The sequence below is a fragment of the Lithobates pipiens genome, unplaced genomic scaffold, assembly GCF_037356315.1.
Source record: "Lithobates pipiens isolate NorthernLeopardFrog02 unplaced genomic scaffold, aLitPip1_a1.2 Scaffold_18, whole genome shotgun sequence".
NCBI lineage: Eukaryota > Metazoa > Chordata > Amphibia > Anura > Ranidae > Lithobates > Lithobates pipiens.
Genome location: NW_027507758.1, coordinates 642187181 through 642213324, shown reverse-complemented (window position 1 = coordinate 642213324; position 26144 = coordinate 642187181). Strand labels below are relative to the sequence as shown.

Below are 26144 nucleotides of genomic sequence, written 5' to 3'. Positions count from 1 at the left end.
ATCATCCAGTTACATAATTACATAGTAGGTGAGGTTGAAAAAAGACACAAGTCCACAAAGTCCAACCTATGTGTGTGATTATATGTCAGTATTACATTGTATATCCTGTATGTTGCGGTCATTCAGGTGATTATCTAATAATTTCTTGAAACTATCGACCACGGCCTGTGGAAGGGAATTCCACACCCTTGCTGCTCTTACAGTAAAGAACCCTCTACATAGTTTAAGGTTTAACCTCTTTTCTTCTAATTTTAATGAGTGACCACGTGTTTTGTTAAACTCCCTTCTGTGAAAAAGTTTTCTCCCTATTGTGGGGTCACCAATCCCATATTTATATATCGTGGGGTCACCAGTCTGGTATTTGTATATTGGGGGGTCACTAGTCCAGTATATGTATATTGTGGGGTCACCAGTCCGGTATTTATATATTGTGGGGTCACCAGTCTGGTATTTATATATTGAGGGGTCACCAGTCCGGTATTTATATATTGTGGGGTCACCAGTCAGGTATTTATATATTGTGAGGTCACCAGTCTGGTATTTATATATTGTGGGGTCACCAGTCCGGTATTTATATATTGTGGGGTCACCAGTCCGGTATTTATATATTGTGAGGTCACCAGTCCGGTATTTCTATATTGTGAGGTCACCAGTCCGGTATTTGTATATTGTGAGGTCACCAGTCTGGTATTTATATATTGTGGGGTCACCAGTCTGGTATTTATATATTGTGGGGTCACCAGTCCGGTATTTATATATTGTGGGGTCACCAGTCCGGTATTTGTATATTGTGAGGTCACCAGTCTGGTATTTATATATTGTGGGGTCACCAGTCTGGTATTTATATATTGTGGGGTCACCAGTCCGGTATTTATATATTGTGGGGTCACCAGTCCGGTATTTATATATTGTGGGGTCACCAGTCCGGTATTTGTATATTGTGAGGTCACCAGTCTGGTATTTATATATTGTGGGGTCACCAGTCCGGTATTTATATATTGTGGGGTCACCAGTCCGGTATTTATATATTGTGGGGTCAACAGTCCGGTATTTGTATATTGTGAGGTCACCAGTCCGGTATTTATATATTGTGGGGTCACCAGTCTGGTATTTATATATTGTGGGGTCACCAGTCCGGTATTTGTATATTGTGAGGTCACCAGTCTGGTATTTATATATTGTGGGGTCACCAGTCTGGTATTTATATATTGTGGGGTCACCAGTCCGGTATTTATATATTGTGGGGTCACCAGTCCGGTATTTATATATTGTGGGGTCACCAGTCCGGTATTTATATATTGTGGGGTCACCAGTCCGGTATTTATATATTGTGGGGTCACCAGTCTGGTATTTATATATTGTGGGGTCACCAGTCTGGTATTTATATATTGTGAGGTCACCAGTCCGGTATTTCTATATTGTGAGGTCACCAGTCCGGTATTTGTATATTGTGAGGTCACCAGTCTGGTATTTATATATTGTGGGGTCACCAGTCTGGTATTTATATATTGTGGGGTCACCAGTCCGGTATTTATATATTGTGGGGTCACCAGTCTGGTATTTATATATTGTGGGGTCACCAGTCCGGTATTTGTATATTGTGAGGTCACCAGTCTGGTATTTATATATTGTGGGGTCACCAGTCTGGTATTTATATATTGTGGGGTCACCAGTCCGGTATTTATATATTGTGGGGTCACCAGTCCGGTATTTATATATTGTGGGGTCACCAGTCTGGTATTTGTATATTGTGAGGTCACCAGTCTGGTATTTATATATTGTGGGGTCACCAGTCCGGTATTTATATATTGTGGGGTCACCAGTCCGGTATTTATATATTGTGGGGTCACCAGTCCGGTATTTGTATATTGTGAGGTCACCAGTCCGGTATTTATATATTGTGGGGTCACCAGTCTGGTATTTATATATTGTGGGGTCACCAGTCCGGTATTTGTATATTGTGAGGTCACCAGTCTGGTATTTATATATTGTGGGGTCACCAGTCTGGTATTTATATATTGTGGGGTCACCAGTCCGGTATTTATATATTGTGGGGTCACCAGTCCGGTATTTATATATTGTGGGGTCACCAGTCCGGTATTTATATATTGTGGGGTCACCAGTCTGGTATTTATATATTGTGGGGTCACCAGTCTGGTATTTGTATATTGTGAGGTCACCAGTCCAGTATTTATATATTGTGGGGTCACCAGTCAGGTATTTATATATTGTGGGGTCACCAGTCCGGTATTTGTATATTGTGGGGTCACCAGTCCGGTATTTGTATATTGTGGGGTCACCAGTCCGGTATTTATATATTGTGGGGTCACCAGTCCGGTATTTATATATTGTGGGATCACCAGTCCGGTATTTATATATTGTGGGGTCACCAGTCCGGTATTTATATATTGTGGGGTCACCAGTCCGGTATTTATATAATGAAATCATATCCCCTCTATTAGGGTAATGAAAGCCGCCCCGATGGATATGAAAGGATATAAGGACACACTCTCAGTGCACTCCGTCGGTCAGATAAAAGACAAGAATAAATCTGGCGCTCATAGGCACAAAATGATAAAAAGCAAATTAACAGTGACTCCACCTACAGATCGAGTACATGACAATCAGAGTTGGCGTCGGGCGTCGTCCATGCATAAGCCCCTCCCCCATCTCCAGTATCCACCCACTCCCAAAGAGAGCGGACCGCTTGGATGTCCTGGTGGTGCATCTCCTCCACCCAAAGAATCAGGGCCTCAGTGTCCTGTTTAGTAGGTAGGGCCTGCAGAAGAGCCCGGACATCCCGGACATCCCGGACAAGATGGCTCGTCTCCCTCCAGAGCGGGGAAATTGTCACCCCTGACATGACCAGACAGAAGAGTGAAGGAGTCTCTGGTAGAGAATCTGAGATGGAGGAAGAGTCAGGAGACACAGGTGGGTCCGGCATTAGTTGAGGTCCTAGGCCTGAGCCACGAGGTGCCGCCACAATGATGCCTGGAGAGGTGCGGTACACGCTCTGGAAGAAATGGTGACTATCCCCGTGGGATGTGGGGGAGGGGGTCGCTCTAGCTGATGATCTGGTCCTGTACATTATCACAGCGAGCATGACGGTAAAACAGACGATTATATCCCATAATATGTGGAGATCGGCAGAGGAAGGCCAGGAGGTCACAGAAGACTCGTCTTCACACAGCCTTGTCCAGGCCACGCCCCCAGTCTACAATGTTCTATAGGACCGGGACGTCCCGTCACAGATCAATTATTCAGATGTAAACGTCACACACCAGCGTTTACTTCACATAAAACAGCCCACAGAAACTGACCAGAGTTTACAAGCACGGGAATCTGCTGTTCTGATTGGTTGTCCAGATTCAAAGATGGAAGTGCCATTACTTGTGAGAGAATATTGGACTTTCAGATATGAAATCGGAATTCAGGATGACATACTTTACAAGGGGCCAAGGGCAGGGGCGGACTGACAACTCATGGGGCCCCTGGGCAATAGAAGATCATGGGGCCCCCTTGGTCCCCACACTCAAGCCACACCTGCACAGGGAGACACGGGGGGAGGGAGAGCACAATGGGGGACACTGGGGAGGGAGAGCACAATGGGGGACACTGTAGTGGGGAGAGCACAAACAGGGGGACACTGGAGGGAGAACACACACAGGGGGGACACTGGAGGGAGAACACACACAGGGGGACACTGGAGGGGGGAAGCACACACACAGGGGGACACTGGGGAGGGAGTGCACAATGGGGGACACTTTGGGGGGAGACCACACAGGGGGACACTGGAGGGAGAATACACACACAGGGGGACACTGGAGGGAGAATACACACACAGGGGGACACTGGAGGGAGAATACACACACAGGGGGACACTGGAGGGAGAAAGCACACACACAGGGGGACCCTGAGGGAGAACGCACGCACACAGGGGGACACTGGAGGGAGAACACACACAGGGGGACACTGTAGGGAGAACGCACACACACAGAGGGGGACACTGTAGGGAGACCACACACACAGGGGGACACTGGAGGGAGAACACACACACAGGGGGGGACACTGTAGGGAGACCACACACACAGGGGGGGACACTGTAGGGAGACCACACACACAGGGGGACACTGGAGGACACTGGAGGGAGAACACACACACAGAGGGACACTGGAGGGAGAACACACAGGGGACACTGGAGAGAGAACATACACACACACACAGGGGACACTGTAGGGAAAGCACACACACAGGGGGACACTGGAGGGAGAACACACACACAGGGGGACACTGTAGGGAAAGCACACACACAGGGGGACACTGGAGGGAGAACACACACAGGGGGACACTGGAGGGAGAACACACACAGGGGGACACTGGAGGACACTGGAGGGAGAACACACACACAGGGGGACACTGGAGGGAGAACACACACACAGAGGGACACTGGAGGGAGAACACACACACACACAGGGACACTGGAGGGAGAACACACACACACACACAGGGGAGCACTGGAGGGAGAACACACACACGGGGGGACACTGTAGGGAGAACGCACACACAGGGGGACACTGTAGGGAGAACGCACACACAGGGGGACACTGGAGGGAGAACGCACACACACACAGGGGGACACTGGAGGGAGAACGCGCGCACACACACACACAGGGGGACACTGGAGGGAGAATGCACACACACAGGGGGACACTGGAGGGAGAACGCGCGCACACACACACACAGGGGGACACTGGAGGGAGAATGCACACACACAGGGGGACACTGGAGGGAGAACACATACACAGGGGGTCACTGGAGGGAGAACACGCACACAGGGGGACACTGTAGGGAGAGCACACACACACAGGGGGACACTAGAGGGAGACCACACGCAGAGAGGGACACTGGAGGGAGAACATACACACACAGGGGGACACTGGAGGGAGAATATACACACACAGCGGGACACTGGAAGGAGAGCACACACACAGAGGGACACACACACAGTTGGACAGGCACACAGGGGGACACGCACACAGGGGGACACGCACACACACAGGGGGACACGCACACAGTTGGACACGCACACAGTTGGACACGCACACAGGGGGACACGCACACAGGGGGACACGCACACAGGGGGACACGCACACAGGGGGACACACACACGGGGACACACAGGGCGACACACAGGGCGACACGCACACAGGGGGACATGCACACAGGGGAACACACTGGAGGACACACACAGGGGACATACAAAGGGGACACACACACACACACAGAGGGACACTGGAGGGAGAGCACACACACAGAGGGAGACACTGGAGGGAGAACATACACACACAGGGGGACAATGGAGGGAGAACATACACACACAGGGGGACACTGGAGGGAGAACATACACACACAGGGGGACACTGGAGGGAGAACATACACACACAGGGGGACACTGGAGGGAGAACATACACACACAGGGGGACACTGGAGGGAGAACATACACACACAGGGGGACACTGGAGGGAGAACATACACACACAGGGGGACACTGGAGGGAGAACATACACACACAGGGGGACACTGGAGGGAGAACATACACACACAGGGGGACACTGGAGGGAGAACATACACACACAGGGGGACACTGGAGGGAGAACATACACACACAGGGGGACACTGGAGGGAGAACATACACACACAGGGGGACACTGGAGGGAGAACATACACACACAGGGGGACACTGGAGGGAGAACATACACACACAGGGGGACACTGGAGGGAGAACATACACACACAGGGGGACACTGGAGGGAGAACATACACACACAGGGGGACACTGGAGGGAGAACATACACAAAGCGGGACACTGGAGGGAGAACATACACACACAGCGGGGCACTGGAAGGAGAGCACAGACACACACAGAGGGACACGCACACAGGGGGACAGGCACACAGGAGGACACGCACACAGGGGGACACGCACACAGGGGGACACGCACACAGAGGGACAAGCACACAGGGGGACACACACAGGGGGACACGCACACAGGGGGACACAGACAGGGGGACATGCACACAGGGGAACACACAGGAGGACACACACAGAAGACATACAAAGGGGACACACACAGAGGGACACTGTGGGGTGGGGGGACCCGGGGACCATACATCTGTACCACCCCCCATCACTTGTGGCGGCCCTGGTGTCTCAATCTCGGCTTCACTCACCGGATGCCCATAAAAATACTTCTAACAGCGAGCTGCTCCCCACCGGCCCCTCCACTCTTCCCGCCCGTCCCAGGTGATGTCACGACGCATACAGTACAGGCACCTGGGACGGACGGGAGGGAAGGAGGGGCCGGAGGGGAGCAGCTCGCTGTTAGCACTGCACCATTAGTATCTGCATCAAGGCATGTGATACAGCCGCTTCAAGTGGCCTCTCATGTGGCCGAGTACGGGCCCCTAATGGCCTCGGGCCCTCAGGCGGCGCCCAAGTGGCCGACTGGTCAGTCCGCCCCTGGCCAAGAGTCATCATTCCTAAATCTCAAAATCTCTAAAATCGGTGACACGCATTCATTCCAGTAAATGAGATTAGAGACGTTGTTAGTCGTTGCTCGGCATGCAATGAATATGCACAGGCACAACAGAAAGAACCCATAATGTCACATGTGCTGCCCACCCGGCCTTGGCAGATTGTAAGCATGGATTTACTGAATTATGCCGGGCAAAATGTTCTACTGATTGTGGATCACTATTCTGATTTTTGGGGGATTGCGCCCCTTCCTGACCTGTCTGCTGAAACTACAATCAGGCGTTGTGTAGTACAGTTTGCATGTTATGGCCGGCCGGACAGAGTCATCTAGGATAATGAACCTCAATCTGCATGTGACCAATTCAGACGGTTCTCTACAGATTGGGGGTTTCAATATCTTCTTATCTCATCCTTGCAGCACCCACAAGATAATGGCAAAGCAGAATCAGCTGTAAAGATAGTAAAGAATCTTTGTAAGAAGTCCCAATATGATGGTAATGACCCGTGGAAAGCCATTCTACATTGGAGGAACACCCCAACCCAAGGTATGGACAGTCGTCCTGCACAGCGCTTGCTGTCAAGGAGACTGAAGACTTCATTACCTGTGCCAAACAAATGGCTTGAACCTTGTGTGGTTACAGGTGTACTGGAGAGACTCTGACATAGGAAGCAGATCTACAAACTGACATTTCATGTGTCTGCCAAAGACTTACCTGAGCCAAGAACTGGAGAGTCAATCCCTATGAAGCTGCTGCCTGGTGACAGGACTGGTCACTGGAGACTGGGCTAGGGTTGTCACCTTTTCTTTAAGTCAATCCCAAACACTTTGGTGGTGCAAAGCTATTTTTTTTATAGTATAAGCAATACATATATCTTGTGATTAAATGATATTTCTAATCATATAAAGTTAATCACAAGAGTCGCCCTTTACATCAGAGACCACAGAATTCCCATTTATAACTGAATCTACAGAGTTCCCCTTTTACATCTGAACTCACAGAGTTCCCTTTCACTGTAAGGGGAGACTCTGCAGACTCTGATGTAAGGGAGAACTCTGGGGACTCTGACATAAGGGGTGCTCTGGGAACTCTGATTTAAGAGGGAACACTGAGAACTCTGATGTAAGGGGGAACACTGCAGACCCTGATTTAAGAGAGAACACTGAGAACTCTGATGTAAGGGGGGACACTGCAGACCCTAAAGTAAGGGGGAACACGATGGCCTCTGGTGTAAAGGGGAACTCTGATTTAAGGGGTGCTCTAAGAACCCTGATTAAGCTTACTATACTCACTCAGAGGCAGGAGAGAGAAGGGGGAGACTTCATTCACAGACAGGAATGGATGGTGAGCTCACTCACACCTTGGCAGTCAGCACCTCTCATCCAGATGTATCTGCGACTGCTGGGCTTCAAATTTCCTGACCCTGTTTTCCTTTTTTTGAGGCACAGTGCCGGGGATTGGAGTGGTGGCAGACAAAGAGGGGTAGGGGAAAGAAGAGGAGCAGAATGAGCCCTCTCTCCTCTCCCACCAGTGTGGAGGGCAGAGAAGGGGGTTGTTAGTGCTGGCTTTAGGCAGTGGTAAAGAGTTAACAGACACTCTTGGCTTAGACAACAGTAGCCAGAAACCCTGCTGGGAAGCCATAGTCCAGGCTGAATAATGTGTCCGGGTTATAATAATAATAATGTGTCTGGTGGTCTGAAACCCGAACACATGATCCAAAACCCAAACTGTCCAGGTGAGTCCTGGACAGGTGGCAACCCTAGACTGGGTACCTCTGTTCAGAGAGATGTTCCTCACTCATATCTTGTGGATGTGGAAGACAATCTCTACCGCCGCAATCGAGTGGACCTGCAAGTGGCAGAACAACTCACAGCACAAGCCTATGAGCATCCTGCACATGATACTCCTGAGGCACTCAATGCCTCTAGTCCTACAATGTCCTGTGTTCTACAATTACCTTGTTCTACAATGTCCCTAGACCTACAAGGCCCCTAGTCCTACAATGCCCCTTGTCCTACAATGTCCCTAGACCTACAAGGCCCCTAGTCCTACAATGCCCCTTGTCCTACAATGTCCCTAGACCTACAAGGCCCCTTGTCCTACAATGTCCCTAGACCTACAAGGCCCCTTGTCCTGCAATGCCCCTTGTCCTACAATGTCCCTAGACCTACAAGGCCCCTAGTCCTACAAGGCCCCTAGTCCTTCAATGTCCCATGTCCTACTGGACCACGTAAGTGTAGCGGTGACACTTTGGACAAAGTGTCATTCATGTACAAATTTAGTTTTTGCCTCAGAACAGTAGAGGGGTTCTGAGGGTTAATTATGTAGGTTAAACTGTGACATCAGTTTGGCTGGGCTGTGTTAGGGTTCTGCCTGGTCATGTGTATAGTGAGGTTCACATGACAGGCCAGAACCAGGCCTGGTTGGACGTTTTGGGTATCAGCTTCCTCTGAGCCAATCAGTGGGTGTGCCGGGCCCCGCTGAGGAGTCTGGGGAGGGGTACTTAAAATGTTGAGGTCACGTGTTCCGGGTTGTTCGTTCGCGAGGCCCTAGTAGTCTGTTCCCAATTCTGGACCGGAGTAGCCCCGCAAGGGGTCCCGGTCATGGGAGCGCTCGTTGCTCTGCAACATGCTTCAATTGAGAAACCCCAATAGACCCGCCTGGTCTGGGGTAAGGATCCATCTGTTCCCGAGTCTCGGAACCAGCTGGTCCGAGGCGCAGTAACTGAGGGAGGATTCAAGGTGTCCGGATGAGCTCTCAGTTTGGAGGGGCACCACAGCTCGTGTAAGAGACCGGGGGAGGACTCTTCGGAGGAGGGTCAAGAAGCTGGCATCCTGAGAAGTGCCTAGTTGCTGAGTTGTGAAGGGCACTGACGAATTCACACTTTTTCCAGTACTGTCAAGGAGACAGAGAACGTTCCAGGTACTGAGGAAAAAGTAGTTCCTGTTCACTTTCAGTTACTACTTGTTCAAGGTCAGAGATTTCACAAGTTCTGAATCAAAGCGCTGATTGCCATAATCTCTGACTAGAGATTTGTTCAGCCTTGAAGCGCTCAGCTGCGAGTGGCTACTCTCTGGGTGGGACTAGAGACTTTGTTGTATTTGCAGTTCAAGGTGCCTGAGTTTCTTCACCCTTGCCCTCTGTTCCCATACGAGACTGTGTTTATTGGATGTTACCCCTGCAAAATAAAACCTTTCTAAAGGACTTTTATGGTGTGAGAGTCCAAAGTTGCTGGGTATCAACCCTGGTAACCCCTAGACGTGGAAGAATCAGCCAAGCGGAGGTAATCGGTAAGCCCAAAAGTCAAGGCCGCCCTGCCAAGGGTTATGGCTGCTACATAAGCAAGGCAGAGACAATACTTTGGTCATATCTGAAGGATACAAGGAGGATGACATAATGAAGCCACATATACCAGCAAGTTCTTCTGTACCAAACACACCAGCCAGGAAAGAGAGCAGCTCTACAACACCTTCTGGAGCTGAACAGCATTCCCCAGGAAAATCACTGTGGCGTTCGAGTTTCAGGACTACCAAATAGACTCATCTGTAATGTATCTACCAGTAACACAGCGTGTTATGTCTAAGACTGGTCACAATCTGTTTTTAGGTTGTTTACACATTTTTAGATTGAATGTAAAAAATAGGGAGATGTTATGGAGTTCTTATACAAATACAGGGACTCTATGGTAATATACTCTATGGTAATATACTCTATGGTAATATTGCATTGCTTGTACTTCCTATTTGCTGTTCCTGTTATACAATTCAATATGACTCCTCAAACAGCTTGCAGTGTCTTCATTTCTATACTGTAAAGCGCTGTGTAAACTGTTGGCGCTATATAAATCCTGTATTATAATAATAATAATAATAATAATACTTGAAACAGCCGTGTTCACTCTACGAGATGTTTCTTCAGCTGCAGTTTCTCTGAGTTCCACAAGGTGGTGATCTCACCTCTACCCAGTAAAAAAAGTCTCTATGGAATATAGACAGGAAGTGATGTCAGATACAGACAGGAAGTGATGTCAGATACTGACAGACATTCCATTAGGAAGGACGTAGAGAGGACACCTTGCTGGATCTGGAGGCAGAGGAGGTAATATGTAGATTAACCCCTTCAGGGGGATCAGTTGATGATGAATATATCTTCCTTCCAAATCTGGCCATACATGGTTCAGTTTTATCGTTCATCCAGCGGGATGAGAGGAAAAAACGGAAGTGATTCCCCCATCCACACATTGGAGGGGGATGGGGGAATCCTCCCCGCTGCACTATTGTATTTTGACAATGGGGGGCGCTCCTCCGCTCTCAGAATACACAGATCAGTGATGAAGCTATTGGCTGCAGCCGCTGATGGAGTGACTTTTATCCGGCAGTGACCACACATGGATGGAAATGTGACCGATCCCTGCTGAACCAGCTGAATTTCCATGTCTCTATGGTCACCATAAGTGACTTCCTCCCCTCCCCCTCATCTCCTTCATTATGTAAGTCATGCTGAGATCATCTCCCATTGGCTGAGCAATATTCTCATTTGTCTCTGAGCTCCTTCTTGCTATTCCTCGTCCTGCCTGTTGTTTCCTTGGATTGATTTTCTGTGTAGTGACCCCGGCTTCATCTCTTGGATGCGCTCGTCTGTTGCTTGTCCTGACCTTTATCCTGATTCCTGGATCTCCTCCTCATCTCTCCTCCATATCCTCTTACACAGCTTTTCTCCACACCTGCAGTGATCCTGGGGGGTGAAAACTTGGCACCAACACTCAGCAAAATCCATCCCCACCATGAGAAGCTCTGGAGAAAAAAAGGGACCCTGTCTCGCTCCTCTCCCCCTCCTCTCTGCACCGCCGGCATTCTACCTGTGGGCGCCTGGCTGGATTCACACTGCGTGCTGTGAATGGGCGGGGCAATATTCTGCGACCTGTGATGTGTCCCAGAAGATTGCAGGGAGGGAGGGGGATTGGTGATCTTCCTTCTGGCACCACGGCATCTCTGGAGGATGTGGGAGCTGGGTGCCCGTAAAAACTGGGTACCCGCTCCACCCCCCCCAAAGAATGACATGCCAAATATGGCATTTCAGGGGGTCACCTGCACTTACTGTTTCTGAGGTGCTCCGTGTCCTCTAGAATGGCTGTTAAAGGGGTTGTAATTCCTCGTGTTTTTTCACCTTAATGCATCCTATGGCAGTGACCTGAGCCCTGGAACTTGCCCCTGGCGCTGTCTCTCTGCCCGGTGTTCTCGACTCTTGATTGGATAGACTAATAGCATCGGACTTCTCAAAGAGGTTGTAAACCCTCGTGTTTCACATCCTATGCATTAAGGTGAAAAAACTTCTGACACTGACTGCCCCCCCCCCACCCCCGTTTTACTCACCTGAGCCCGTTCATTCCCTCGGCAGAGACGCCCTGTACATCTCTGCCCGGTGTTCTCGGCTATTGATTGGATAGACTGATAGCAGTGCAGCCATTGGCTCCTGCTTCTGTCAATCAAATCCAATGACATGGGCATCTGGGGGGCGGGGCCGAGTCATACATACATTTTTTTTAAATGAACAAAGCTTTACAATCAGTTTAAGTTCTTATCCTGCAGTATATTATCTTGGTAGTGGTCATATATTTATTATACAATGTATTGTTTACTGTTGTTGCCAGTTTTCTACATATCATACTATTCTTCTACACTGACCTCACAGCTCCTCCTCCCAATGTCCCTCCACCCAGAGTCTATATGTCCTATGACATCACACTGACCTCACAGCTCCTCCTCCCAATGTCCCTCCACCCAGAGTCTATATGTGCTATGACATCACACTGACCTCACAGCTTCTCCTCCCAATGTCCCTCCATCCAAAGTCTATATGTCCTATGACATCACACTGACCTCACAGCTCCTCCTCCCAATGTCCCTCCATCCAGAGTCTATATGTCCTATGACATCACACTGACCTCACAGCTCCTCCTCCCAATGTCCCTCCATCCAGAGTCTATATGTCCTATGACATCACACTGACCTCACAGCTCCTCCTCCCAATGTCCCTCAATCCAGTTTTTTTTTTTCTCTGACGCTCTTATTCCCATACACATGATCAGAAATTCTGTCAGAAAAAGACTTGGATGGTTTTTCTGATGGAATTTGACCTACAGGTAAGCCTAGATTAAGGCTTACCTGTAGGTCCAAGAAATATCTCCTAAACCTACAATGCCGTTGTAAATGGCGATATGCCCTTAGTGGCGGCTCCCGTGCACATGCTTGGGAGTGATGTCATCGCTGCTCCGGTGCTGTGAGTGGCTCTAGCAGCGATACCCGGAAGAAGGACGCTCCGTGCTACAGGGGACATCGGTGACATAGTTGGCTCCTGTGTCAGGTAAGTGACACATAATGGGCTACTATGCGATATGTGATGCGATGCAATGCATAGTAGTCCATTATGCTTTACCTTTGCAGGGAGACAAAGAAGAAGTAACACCCATCAGGGTTTACTTCCTCTTTAAGCTTGCCTTGCATACACACGGTCACACAAAAGTTCTCTGAACTTTCGACCATCGAGAATGCAGTGATGTACAACACTACAACGAGCCGAGAAAGTTCAATGCTTCTGAGCATGCATCAAATTGTTTCCGAGCATGCGTGATTTTTCACGCATCCGAATTACATACAGACTAATGCATTTTCAGATAGGAACTTTTTCCGAATGAAAAAATAGTGACCCTGCTCTCAATCTTTTGCTGGCTGGAATTCTGGCAGCAAAAGTCTGATGGAGCGTACACACGGTCGGAATTTCTGACTAAAAGCTCACACCCGACTAGAGGTCGACCGATATATCGTCCGATATTTGCAGTTTTTTAAATAATCGGCATCGGCCGATTGTGCTGATAAAAAGCCGATTTAGAACTGCAGCAGGACTTTGAAATGACTTCTGTAATAGAAGTCAGTGTTAGGCCGCGTACACACGGGCGGACTGTCTGTCCAACTTAGTCCGCTGAAACACATTTCAGCAGACAGTCCGCTCGTGTGTGGGCTTCAGCGGCCTTTTTCAGCGGACAGTCTGGCGGACTAAGTCTTTCGGGAATGTTGGAAATACTGTCCGCTGGACTCGCATTTCGGCGGACAATCCGCCCGTGTGTGTGCCAGTCCGCCCTACTTTTGAAATGAGCGGACTTTTCCCGCCCGGAGAAAAGTCTGCTCATTTCGAGCGGGTATTCAGGTAGGTGGGGCCCGCGAAGGAGACGTCGCTGACCCCGCCGCCTGGTATGGACTTAAAGGGGAACCCCAACGCCGAAACAAATCGGCGTGGGGGTCCCCCCAAGTCCACAGCAGACCCTTGTCTGAGCACGCTACCCGGCCGGCCAGGAAAGGGGGGCGAGCGAGCGCCCCCCCTCCTGAGCCGTACCAGGCCGCGTGCCCTCAACATGGGGGGGTGCCTTGGGGAAGGGGGGGCCGCGCGGCCCCCCCACCCCAAAGCACCTTGTCCCCATGTTGATGAGGACAAGGGCCTCTTCCCGACAACCCTGGCCGTTGGTTATCGGGGTCTGCGGGCGGGGGGCTTATCGGAATCCGGGAGCCCCCTTTAATAAGGGGGCCCCCGGATACCGGCCCCCCACCCTATGTGAATGAGTATGCGGTACAATGTACCCCTACCCATTCACCTGTAAAATAAAAGTACCAAAAAAAAACACAACACACGAGATAAAATATTTTATTGCACAGCTCCGGGGGTGTTCTGTCTTCGGGGGTCTTCTCGCCGGACTCCTCCGCTATCTTCTTGTAGCTCTTTTGCTAGCGGAGGAGTCCGGCTTTCTTCCTCGCCGCCGGCCTCTTCTCCCGACTTCGGGGGTCTTGTCCCCCTCTTCGGTTCTTCTGCCGGCCACCGCGCCTTCTTCTAGCTCTTTTACAGGCGGTGGCCCGGTCTTCTGTCGTCGCCGCCGCTGCCCGTTCTTCTTCTTCTTCTTCTTCTCCTTCTTCTTCTCCAGGAGATGTTGACACGACGCTCTCTCCGGCCACAATGCCAGGGCCGCGCTCCGCTGCCACTTATATAGGGACAATGGGGCGGTGTCACATGGCTTTATGTCACATGGGTTGGTCACATGGTGACCCCGCCCCCTTACGATGTCATAGTCCCCATGTGACATCAACCCATGTGACCAACCCATGTGACATAAAGCCATGTGACATAAAGCCATGTGACACCGCCCCATTGTCCCTATATAAGTGGCAGCGGAGCGCGGCCCTGGCATTGTGGCCGGAGAGAGCGTCGTGTCAACATCTCCTGGAGAAGAAGAAGGAGAAGAAGAAGAACAACGGGCGGCGGCGACAGAAGACCGGGCCACCGCCTGTAAAAGAGCTAGAAGAAGACGCGGTGGCCCGACAGAAGAACCGAAGAGGGGTACAAGACCCCCGAAGTCGGGAGAAGAGGCCGGCGGCGAGGAAGAAAGCCGGACTCCTCCGCTAGCAAAAGAGCTACAAGAAGATAGCGGAGGAGTCCGGCGAGAAGACCCCCAAAGACGGAAGATCCCCGGAGCTGTGCAATAAAATATTTTATCTCGTGTGTTGTGTTTTTTTTAGTACTTTTATTTTACAGGTGAATGGGTAGGGGTACATTGTACCCCATACTCATTCACATAGGGTGGGAGGGCCGGTATCCGGGGGCCCCCTTATTAAAGGGGGCTCCCGGATTCCGATAAGCCCCCCGCCCGCAGACCCCGACAACCAACGGCCAGGGTTGTCGGGAAGAGGCCCTTGTCCTCATCAACATGGGGACAAGGTGCTTTGGGGTGGGGGGGGCCGCGCGTCCCCCCCTTCCCCAAGGCACCCCCCCATGTTGAGGGCACGCGGCCTGGTACGGCTCAGGAGGGGGGACGCTCGCTCGCCCCCCTTTCCTGGCCGGCCGGGTAGCGTGCTCGGACAAGGGTCTGTTGTGGACTTTTTTTCGGCATTGGGGTTCCCCTTTAAGTTCATACCAGGCGGCGGGGTCAGCAACGTCTCCTTCGCGGGCCCCGCCTACCTGGAGACGCGCTCGAAATGAGCGGACTTTCCTCCGCGTGTGTGGGCGAGTCCGTTCATTTCAAAAATAGGGCGGATAGTATGGCGGACTTAGTCCGCCGTATTAGTCCGCTCAAAAAGTGCCGTGTGTGGGCAAGTCCGTTCATTCCAAAGTATGACGGAGTGTTTGTCGGATTGTCTGACGGACTAAGTTGGCCAGACAGTCCGCCACGTGTGTACGCGGCTTTAGTTGCCTGAGTCGTCATAGAAACACTTTCCTCCTCTCTGGGCAGACTGCCAAGAAAAGAACAGAAAGATACAATGTTTACACTTCTGAATGAATGAAGTCATCTCAGTGTGTAGAAGTTCTCAGTTTAACCATTTAAAGACTAAATCTTTTCTGACACTTGTTGCTTACAAGTAAATATCCTGTATTTTCTGCCAGAAAATCACTTAGACCCCCAAAAAATTATATATATTTTTTTAGCAGAGATCCGAGGGAATAAAATAGCGGTTGTTGCAATATTTAATGTCACACGGCATTTGCACAGAGGTCTTTCAAATGCATTATTTTGGGAAAAAAATACACTATTTAAAAAATAAAAATAAAATAAAAACAGTAAAGTTAGCCCATTTTTTTTTTTTCATCCAAAAGTTTTGACTACCTGTTTTTATTTAATATATAGGTTTTTTTTTTTTTTTTTTTTATCTAAATCATACATACAAGTAAACTGATTGGAGGTTTGTTTTGTTTAATAAATGTTTAAATGTAAGAAATTTTCTGTATCACTTATGAAGGCGGCTTTCACAGTGGAGTGGGCAGACGTTGATGGTAAAACACAAGTTTTAGCGGCTCTTTACCATCATTTTAGCGGTGCTATTTGGCTGCTAGTGGGGCACATATAACCCAGCTAGCGGCCAAGGAAGAGGTTAAATGCGCCCAAGAAGCACTGCTGCCAAATCGCATTGCATGCGCTTCGGCAGTGGTGCCCATTCATATCAACGGGCAGGAGTGGTGGATGAGCGGTATACACCACTCCAAACGTGCTGCTTGCAGGACTTTTTTTTAAGATCCTGCCAGCGCATCGCCTCAGTGTGAAAGCACTCTGTCTTTCACACAGACTGCAGGGGAGCCATTTTGCAGGCACTTTACAGGCGCTATTTTTAGCCCAAAAGCGCCTGAAAAACGCCCCAGTGGGAAAGGTGTGTTAGATCAAGGGGGATTAAAAAAAAATAATAATAAATAAAAAAGGAAAAAAATAAATAAAATAAAATCGGCCTAACATATCGGCCCAAAAAATCGGCATCATATATCGGCTATCGGCCACCATGATTTCTAAATATCGGCATCGGCCAGAGAAAAACCCATATCGGTCGACCTCTACACCCGACTTTTGCTGGCAGAATTTCTGATTGTGTGTGCGGGGCATTAGGATGTGGGCGGACTCTTGGCATCCTCACTAGTAAAGTGGGACTGTTGGTCCTGCATTGTATATAATGATGTCAGAATGCCTGCAACAAGGATTTAACCTGCATAGTGTGGGGGTTCTGTGGGGTAAATCATACCTCAGTCTGAAGTGGGGCTTTAATATAATGTACCCCTGAATGGAGAGGTGAGGAGGATTCTGGGAATATCATTTGATTTTACTATTTGTGTTCAGATCTAGAGTTTTCCTCCTGTGAAGTCTGGAGATCATATGACCATCACATTGCCTCCACCTCCCTCCCTGATAGAATAGAGAAATACAAAGAAGATTCTAGAAGTCACCAGAGAGATGATGGAGGAGAGGTGAGGAGGATTCTGGGAATTCTGGGACATTATCCAGTAACAGACAAGGGATGTGTCTGGATGGTGACTGTATCATTGTGTGTGTCAGGTTCCTATAAGGTGTCAGGATGTCACTGTCTATTTCTCCATGGAGGAGTGGGAGTATTTAGAAGGACACAAGGATCTCTACAAGGACGTCATGATGGCCAATCAGCCGCCCCTCACATCACCGGGTAAGAGGAGACTTTATTGTAAAGGAGAGAGCAGTACGGAGGCTCCACCTAGATCCCCCATCATCTGATAAACACATAGAAACAATGTATTCAGTCAGTGTGTGTGTTTCCTACAGATGGATCCAGTAATGGGAACCCACCAGAGAAATGTCCCCGTCCTCTGTATTCCCGGGATTCCACACAGGAAGGTCACACCATCCCCCACCATCATCAGGTAGATGAGGAACAATCACTGATAGTATCATTAGGATCTGTACATTATCTGCATTGTTACCATTGATGTCATTTTTATTATATATTCAGAGTGGAAACCTGAGAGATTCTAAAGTTGATGCTCAAGAAGAGTTTAAAATGGCGGATGAGCAGTATAGGGCGATGAAGGAGTTTTTTGAAGGAAACGCGGATCTGTATAAGGATTTCATGATGGGGCCACATAATACCAGGAACCCACCAGAGAGATGTCCCCGTCCTCTGTATTCCCAGGATTCCACACAGGAAGATCACACCATCCCCCACTGTTACCTCAAGGTTGGTGGGATGGAGGTTATCAAACACACTTATAGTGACAATGGGGCTGATTTAGAAAGCATTTTCACCATGAGTTGCGGCGCACGCCGACGCACAATGGGCGTTTTCGTATTCACAAAGCATTTGCACCTGTAACACAGCGCAATTCCCCATTTACTATGAGCATGCCGACGCACGGGGGGCCGCAATCTGTGCGCCGCTATAGACCTGGCGCACGGCATCTTCAACTCAGAATTAAAAGAAGCTGGAAGTGCGAATATTATGGGGGTGATGTGAGGAAGTATAGATATGACTGTCCAAGTAACAAATATGCCCAAAATAGAACGGAAAAGTAACTTCCTCTGAACAAGCTTGCTGCGCCTGCAAATACACTTGGAACTGCGCTAGGTCAATTTATGCACTGCGCATGCACAAGCGGCATTTGCACCCGTTCAAGTGCTCTGGTTCACTGCGCCGGCAAAATCTTAGTAAATGTCAAGCCACGTAGGTTCATTTACATAAGTTGAACAGGCGCACCTCTCAACTTGACTTTTTTTTTTTTTTTTGCGCTGGTTCACTTCTATGGTTTTTTTAAGGCTATTTGCACACAGGTCATGTTAGGATTAAGAGAAAAAAAAATGCGTGGGGGTCCCCTGAAATTCCATACTAGGCCCTTCAGGTCTGGTATGGATATTAAGGGGAACCCCGTGCCCCCAAAAAAATGGCGTGGGGGTCCCCCTCAAAATCCATACCAGATCCTTATCCGAGCACGCAACCTGGCAGGCTGCAGGAAAAGGGGGGGGCGAGAGAGCACCCCCCCTCCTGAACCGTACCAGGCCACATGCCCTCAACATTGGGAGGATGCTTTGGGGTCCCCCCAAATCACCTTGTCCCCATGTTGATGAGGACAAGGGCCTCATCCCCACAACCCTGGCCGTTGGTTGTGGGGGTCTGCGGGCGGGGGGCTTATTGGAATCTGGAAGCCCCCTTTAACAAGGGGACCCCCAGATCCCGGCTTCCCCCCTGTGGGAAATAGTAAGGGGATACAAATTACCCCTATCATTTCACCAAAAAGTGACAAAAGTGTAAAAAATAACAAGAGACAGTTTTTCACAATCACTTTATTAAAGTCTTCTTTCATCTTCTTTCTTCTGGTCTTCCTTCTTCCTTTCTTCATCCTTCGGTTTCTTCCTCCGATCCTCTTCTTCTTGCTCCGGTGTTCTCGTCCGGCATCTTGCTCCACGGCGTCTCTCTTCGTTTTCGGGCCGCTCCATGCAATGGGAGGCTCCCGCTGTGTGACGCTTCTCTTCTTCTGACAGGTCTTATATAAAGGAGGGCGGTGCCACCCGGTGACTCCACCTCCCTCTTCTGAAAGAAGACTTTAATAAAGGAATTGTCAAAAACTGTCTCTTGTCATTTTTAACACTTTTGTCACTTTTTCGGTGAAATGGTAGGGTACCCTTACCATTTCACACGGGGTGAGGCCCGGATCTGGGGGTCTCCTTATTAAAGGGGACTTCCAGATTCCGATAAGCCCCCCGCCCGCAGACCCCCACAACCACCCGCCAGTGTGGGGATGACGCCCTTGTCCTCATCAACATGGGGACAAGGTGCTTTGGGGGGGCTACCCCAAAGCACCCTCCCAAAGTTGAGGGCATGTGGCCTGGTACGGTTCAGGAGGGGGGCGCTCTCTCATCCCCCAATCTTTTCCTGCGGCCTGCCAGGTTGCGTGCTCGGATAAGGGTCTGGTATGGATTTTGAGGGGGACCCCCACACCATTTTTTTTTTTTTGGGTGTGGGTTTCCCCTTAATATCCATACCAGACCTGAAGGGCCTGGTATGCTCTTGGAGGGTAACCCATGGCGTTTTTTTTTTTTTAATTAGTCTCCTGGCCTGGGGGGGTGACTTACAGTCGTGTTGTAAGTCGCCCCAAGTCGTGCTGTGATCCACACTCAAGTCGTGTCCAAGTTGCCTCCCAAAGTCGCGCTGGAAGTCGTGTTGCCCCTGTGTGAATGGACTGTTACTGATACGGCGCACGCTATTATGAATTGCACCGGCATATTATGTGTTGCGCTTATGTGTGCGCCGCTTCATACGCTCAGTTGATAATTTATCTGGTGCACAAATGGCGGTATGAACCGGCGCAGCGCATTCATCTTAGTAAATCAGCCCCAATGTGTGGATTTTCTATGTGATGTCACAATAATAAATCTTCTATCTTACAGATGATATTCTCTCTCATTTTCTTGGTTTAGAGTGGAGATCCAATGGATATAGAATTTGAGGTGAAATCAGAAGAAGAAGAGAGGTATGTGAGGGATGATCAGCAGTCTATGGAGGAGGATGGAATAACGGGGACATTTATAGAGGAGGACACTCCTACAGAGATCAGCACAGGTGGGTCATTAACACTAAATACATTCCTCCACCCATACTGCTCACTGATTGGTCCAGAGTAGGGCGGGGGCTGGGTGATATCAGCCTGTAATCCCCTGGTCACTTTCCTGAGCTGTGTTCCCCGTCCTGTATTCCTGGATTTCTCTCCGATAATCTTCCTTCTCTGTGCTGCCGACACAATTTATGTATCTAGACTGGATTTATGGAGATTCTGGGGATCAGCTGGCAGCAAAATGTTCATTTTCCCCATAGATGTTACTAGATCTAGGCACCTGGGGTATGTGATTTGGGTCTTCTGCCCCATACCCGGGTATGACAAGATCTCTGACAGAACAATCCCCCCAGGATTACTTGTTGTGTTGTCTGCTGGCTGTGCCGGGTGGAGGGATATGTCTGTATAGTCTCGGACCCAAGTCACTGAGTGCAGTCTCAGGAGATGGGAGGCAGCGGTGTGGGACCTCTGCAACTTGTCTCATGTAATCATTTCATCTTCCACTGATTACTGAATACCAATATTATGAGTCCTGACCCTTACACTGTATACTTTATATTCTACATTACATACTCCTGACCCCTGCACTATATACTCTATGTTGTACATTACATCATTCTGATACTATATAGTCCTATCTGTTGTATCTTATACAATATGTTGTACATTACATAGTCCTGACTTCTGCTCTCTCCCCTCCCCCCACTGCTATATATACACATAATATGGATTCTCTTTTGTTACACCCATTTCCTACCAGCTGGACATTTTATATCTGATGATGTGATTGGAGCACAGCAGGAACCAATCAGCTGATGTCTAGTAATAATCTTTGTATTTCTATTTTAGTAGATGGACGGGAGATGAGGAAAACCTCAGAGGATTGTCTCACTTTGTCTCCAGACTGTAAAGTAGAAGATGAGGACATCACACAGTATAGTCCAGGAGAAAACCCGACTACCTCAAATGTCCATCCAGCACCACACAGTGTAGATGGACCATCGTATTCCTCTTATCCTGAGGAACCTCAGACTGTGCGGGACGGGGCCGTCCTTCCAACAGAGAAGAGCTTTTCCTGTACTGAGTGCGGGAAGTGTTTCCCTTCTGAATCCAAACTTAATGTGCATATAAGATCTCACACAGGAGAGAAGCCGTATTCCTGTCCTGAGTGCGGGAAATGTTTTTCAGATAAGTCCAGTCTTTACAAACATCAGAGATCTCACACAGGGGAGAAGCCGTATTCCTGTCCTGAGTGCGGGAAATGTTTTTCAGTGAAGTCTAATCTTTCCACACATCAGAGATCTCACACGGCGGAGAAGCCGTATTCCTGTCCTGAGTGTGGGAAATGTTTTTCACAGAAGTGCCATCTTTACACACATCAGAGATCTCACACGGGGGAGAAGCCCTATTCCTGTCCTGAGTGTGGGAAATGTTTTTCAGTGAAGTCTAATCTTTCCACACATCAGAGATCTCACACGGGGGAGAAGCCGTATTGCTGCCCTGAGTGCGGGAAATGTTTTTCAGATAAGTCTAGTCTTTACAAACATCAGAGATCTCACACGAGGGAGAAGCCGTATTCCTGTCCTGAGTGCGGGAAATGTTTTTCAGTGAAGTCCAATTTTTCCAGACATCAGAGGTCTCACATGAGGTAGAAGCCTTATTCCTGTCCTGAGTGTGGGAAGTGTTTTTCACAGAAGTCCAATCTTTACACACATCAGAGATCTCATATGGGGACAAGCCATATTCCTGTCCTGAGTGAGATAAATGTTCCTCACTGAAGTCCTGTCTTCCTGTACATCAGAGATCTCACACAACCCTCAAGGTGTATTAGTGTCTTGAGTGTGGGAAATGTCTTCTATATAAATGTTGCTGGACATCACATCTCTCATGTGGGGAAGAAGCACCCCCTGATATACACCTCAGATATACTCCATGGCTGATCTTCATCATGGAAGAAACAGTTGATAAGGAGATCAGAGATCACCAAAGACATGGATGAAGTGTTGTTCCCTGTTGGCCATTGATACCATTAGCAATAATCAGCGTGAATTCATGAAGAATTGTCAAACCAACCTAACTTTCTATGAGGAGGTGAGCTGCCATCCAGATAAAGGAAGGCCCATAGACGTGGTGTATCTAGATAAAGGAAGGCCCGTAGACAAATACCAGACTGGTGACCCCACAATAAGGAGAAAACTTTTCTGTAGAAGGGAGTATAACAAGACTCGTGGCCACTCAATAAAATTAGAAGAAAAGAGGCTTAACCTTAAACTATGTAGAGGGTTTTTTACTGTAAGAGTGGCAAGGATGTGGAATTCCCTTCCACAGGCGGTGGTCTCAGCAGGGGGCATCGATAGTTTCAAGAAACTATTAGATAAGCACCTGAACGACCACAACATACAGGGATATACAATGTAATACTGACATATAATCTCACACACAGGTTGGACTTTGTGGATTTGTGTCTTTTTTAAACCTCACCTACTATGTAACTATGTAGCAGTAGAAAAATAAAAATGGAGTCATTACCTCTCATTGGCTGAGTACATTTTGTGGTGGAAGATTTCACAGACACTTAGAGGTCTATTAAATAAATAGTTGAATGAATGTGAGCGACATTCACCCGGCTGTGATGAATATTGGATGCATTTTATTTCATACACTGATTTTATTGGCTCCATCTAGTGGTCATAATGTGGTATTTTGCTATTTTTATTGCGGTATTTCAGGAAAAATACCTAAAAATACTAGATGGAGCTGATGATCATAGGAAATCACTGAGGTAAATTCTGGCTAGTAGAGCCCTTAATTTTCATTGGTCAGGCATGGTTTGATTGTAATATCTGAGATTGGACTCATACACTTGTGAGGTAAGTAGACACTGACAGATAAAAGTGCAATGGAGCGCATTGGTAACCAGCCTCTGATGCAGAGGACAGAGATGGGTGAAAGCGGTCAGGCCAGCGCGGCCCATCTCTGGACTACATGCCTTTGACCCATATATGGTTCTACACACTTTATAAGACAAGGGAGGACCTTCCCCCGGGACCCTGGAGCTGTGGACTTGATGACAAGCTGATAAGTACAGTATAAATACATTTACCATTCTTTGGAAAGGACTATTACTTTCTGGAAAGGATCACCTCTTTACATTGCTCTTTCATTTGGGGTGTGAGAGCGAGTCCTCATAGGGACTCTGATTGGTACAGTGAGAGGGAGGCCAAGGAGGACCATGTTCTTCTGGTTTTAGAGAGCCCCACATCACTTTATTGGACTCCCATATTCATTACTATTCCACTTGTAAATCTCCTCCTGACCACTGTTACCCAACAACGCCCCCCTATTTCTTTACACCTACCTTCCAGATCAATACAATCATCTACTTGTCCACCTTTTTCCAATGCAGATCGGAGAACCAATCATATCATCTCATAGCTTCCACTTTGTGGTCTGACTTTATCCATCCTCCCTTTTTCAATATCAGTTCAACACTTGGGTCACTCTTCAGAGGTCGCTTAGACCCGGGGATATTATCCCAGCTGTATTACAGCATTTTTACAACTCCTGCAACTTGGGTGGAATTGCAGCTCCTGTCCAGAGATGTCCTTTTGTTTTTATAGCTTTAATGCTAATGTATGCAAGATGTTTTTTATGTCTTTCTTATCTTTGACACCAATAAATCTTTTTTGCTAATCGTGTTTGTATGGTGAGTGAAGTTCCATAGATATGTGCTACCACAGGCTTGGCTGAGCTATTACAGGTTTTTATTTCAAGTTTGCCATTTAATCTTCATACCGTGAGCTCCCATCCTCTCCTTTTCCCGCTTTTTTCATTTTGTCATTTTTACTCTAACGTTTTTGAGGTTATTCAATCCCCATATATTAGTATTGTTTCACCTTTTTTCACATACTAATTAGGTAGGCGGCACGCTGAGGGTCCGGCGTATATTTTTAGTGTATCATAAAAGTTATTTAAACAAACACTATTAAACCAGCCATTGATTTAAAATGGGAAATACTGCATTTGGCCTTTAGATGGCGCTAAGTATCAAAGAAATTAGCCCCATCTAATAGTAAATATTTTAAATCAATGGAAACCATTCAAAAAGCTCAGGAAAAAAGTCTATCAACGCTTGTTCTCCCATCCCATTCACACAGAAGGAATGTACCCACAGGGGGTGGAAAAAGTCACTTTATCTAAAAGAGGGGGTGATAGGTTTAGTCTGTTGTGCAAGAGGGAGGTTTATTGGACATTCTATCTCCATACGAGGCAGCCTATGGGCCTTTATTTTGAGTGGGACATTTCATTCTTTTATGAGTGAATTTTCCACATATTGACTGCCCAGTATTTACTAAGCTAATATGTATGGCTCCCATTTCACTGGTTGTCAGTCTGGTGCTGACAGGTTTTTTCATCTGGTTCTGCTGGGCTCATTTTATTATGTTTCTGCCAGAGTTTATTCACTATTTTCCATTTATTATAATTGCTTTGCATCGAGGACAGGCCAATTATTTGATTAAGACTGTTTTTTGAATAGGGCTGTATGCACATATCGCAGCATTTTTCGCTGCAGTGATTATGAATATCAGTATTTTTTTGTGTTAACCACTTAAGGACCGCCGTATTGCCATTGTACGTCATCGCAATGGCACAGGCAGGCACAAGCACGTACATGTATGTGCCTGCCTTCCAGCGGGTGGGGGGTCCGATCGGACCCCCTCCCGCTGGATACGGCGGTCCGGTTCGCTTCAGGAGCGATCCGTGATGAGGGGATGGCCGTTGGTTTCTGGCCACCCCCTCTGGATCGCTTCTGGCCAATGAGAAGCTTCCTCCCACTGTGTATTGTTTACACAGGAAGGAGGAAGTGATGTCATTCTCCTCGGGGCGGTCTTTTTGACCGGACTACGAGGAGAAGACTAAAAGTAAGTGTGCACCAACACTACACTGACATGTAGGTACACACAGGCACACAAACCCCCTGTCACAGTGTCACTGATTGCATTGATCATTTCTTTACTGATCACTGCATTCAGTGTCAGTTGTAACAGTAAAAACTGTCAGGGCAGTTAGTGTTAGGTCCAGGGTAGCCCCCTATCACCCACCAATGAAGATGTAGCCTCCCTGGTGGTACGATTATTTCGGATTTTAGGTGCTAAAAGCGGTACCATTATTTTGCATGAAAATTTGGCGTTTTATATTGTAGTCCTGCAATTCTTAGGAATAACTCTCTTAAATCTGTCCAAACCAGAGTCTAGCAGACATCCCGGGTATAATAAAGTTTGAAAAATTAAATCATAAATTATAATATAATAAATAATTATAAATAATTGTACCAAATAATAATATAACAATAATAAAAATTATTCAATAATGTAATCAAATCAAAAACACTGAAATTTGCTCAGTTGCAGAATTGTCACTGTCATTACTTTTCAGTATTTGATGACGGATCTCCCCACAAATCGCTATCGCTCAATTCTGCGAGTGATTCTAATTTATTATCGCTGTTTTCTAGCTGGTCTAAAATCATTTTTGATGTACAGTGACAGTTTTGGTTGCTATGGACAATCTCCAGTTTCCAGGCATAAAGCACAGTTTTTATTATATAAAACTGCATGCAGGACACTGGGCAGACCACTAGGGACAACGGGGATGTGAAATATTTACATACAGCAATGTAATCTGTAAGATTACATTATACTGTATGTATAGTGAGTGTTTCACTTTTTGAATTTG

General features: G+C 47.9%; 2 protein-coding genes across 4 annotated transcripts in view; one reads left to right on the top strand and one right to left on the bottom strand.

Annotated features, from left to right (window-relative positions):
- LOC143986905 (uncharacterized) overlaps nt 1-26144 on the bottom strand; it is a 137504-nt gene that overhangs the window by 54668 nt on the left and 56692 nt on the right. The window lies entirely within an intron of this gene.
- Nucleotides 10428-24103, top strand: LOC143989799 (uncharacterized). 3 transcript variants are annotated; one of them, XM_077490070.1, is made up of 3 exons: nt 10572-10631; nt 17389-17512; nt 21258-24103. In XM_077490070.1, exons 2-3 carry the CDS (start codon nt 17428-17430, stop codon nt 22058-22060), a joined length of 888 nt encoding a protein of 295 aa, XP_077346196.1. In that variant the 5' UTR covers nt 10572-10631; nt 17389-17427; the 3' UTR covers nt 22061-24103. The 3 variants fall into 3 exon arrangements, 2 of the variants coding, with proteins under 2 accessions (XP_077346196.1, XP_077346195.1); XR_013277079.1 differs by lacking the exons at nt 17389-17512; nt 21258-24103 and adding an exon at nt 17173-17382 and having other exon boundaries at nt 10428-10631; XM_077490069.1 differs by lacking the exons at nt 10572-10631; nt 17389-17512 and adding an exon at nt 20038-20416.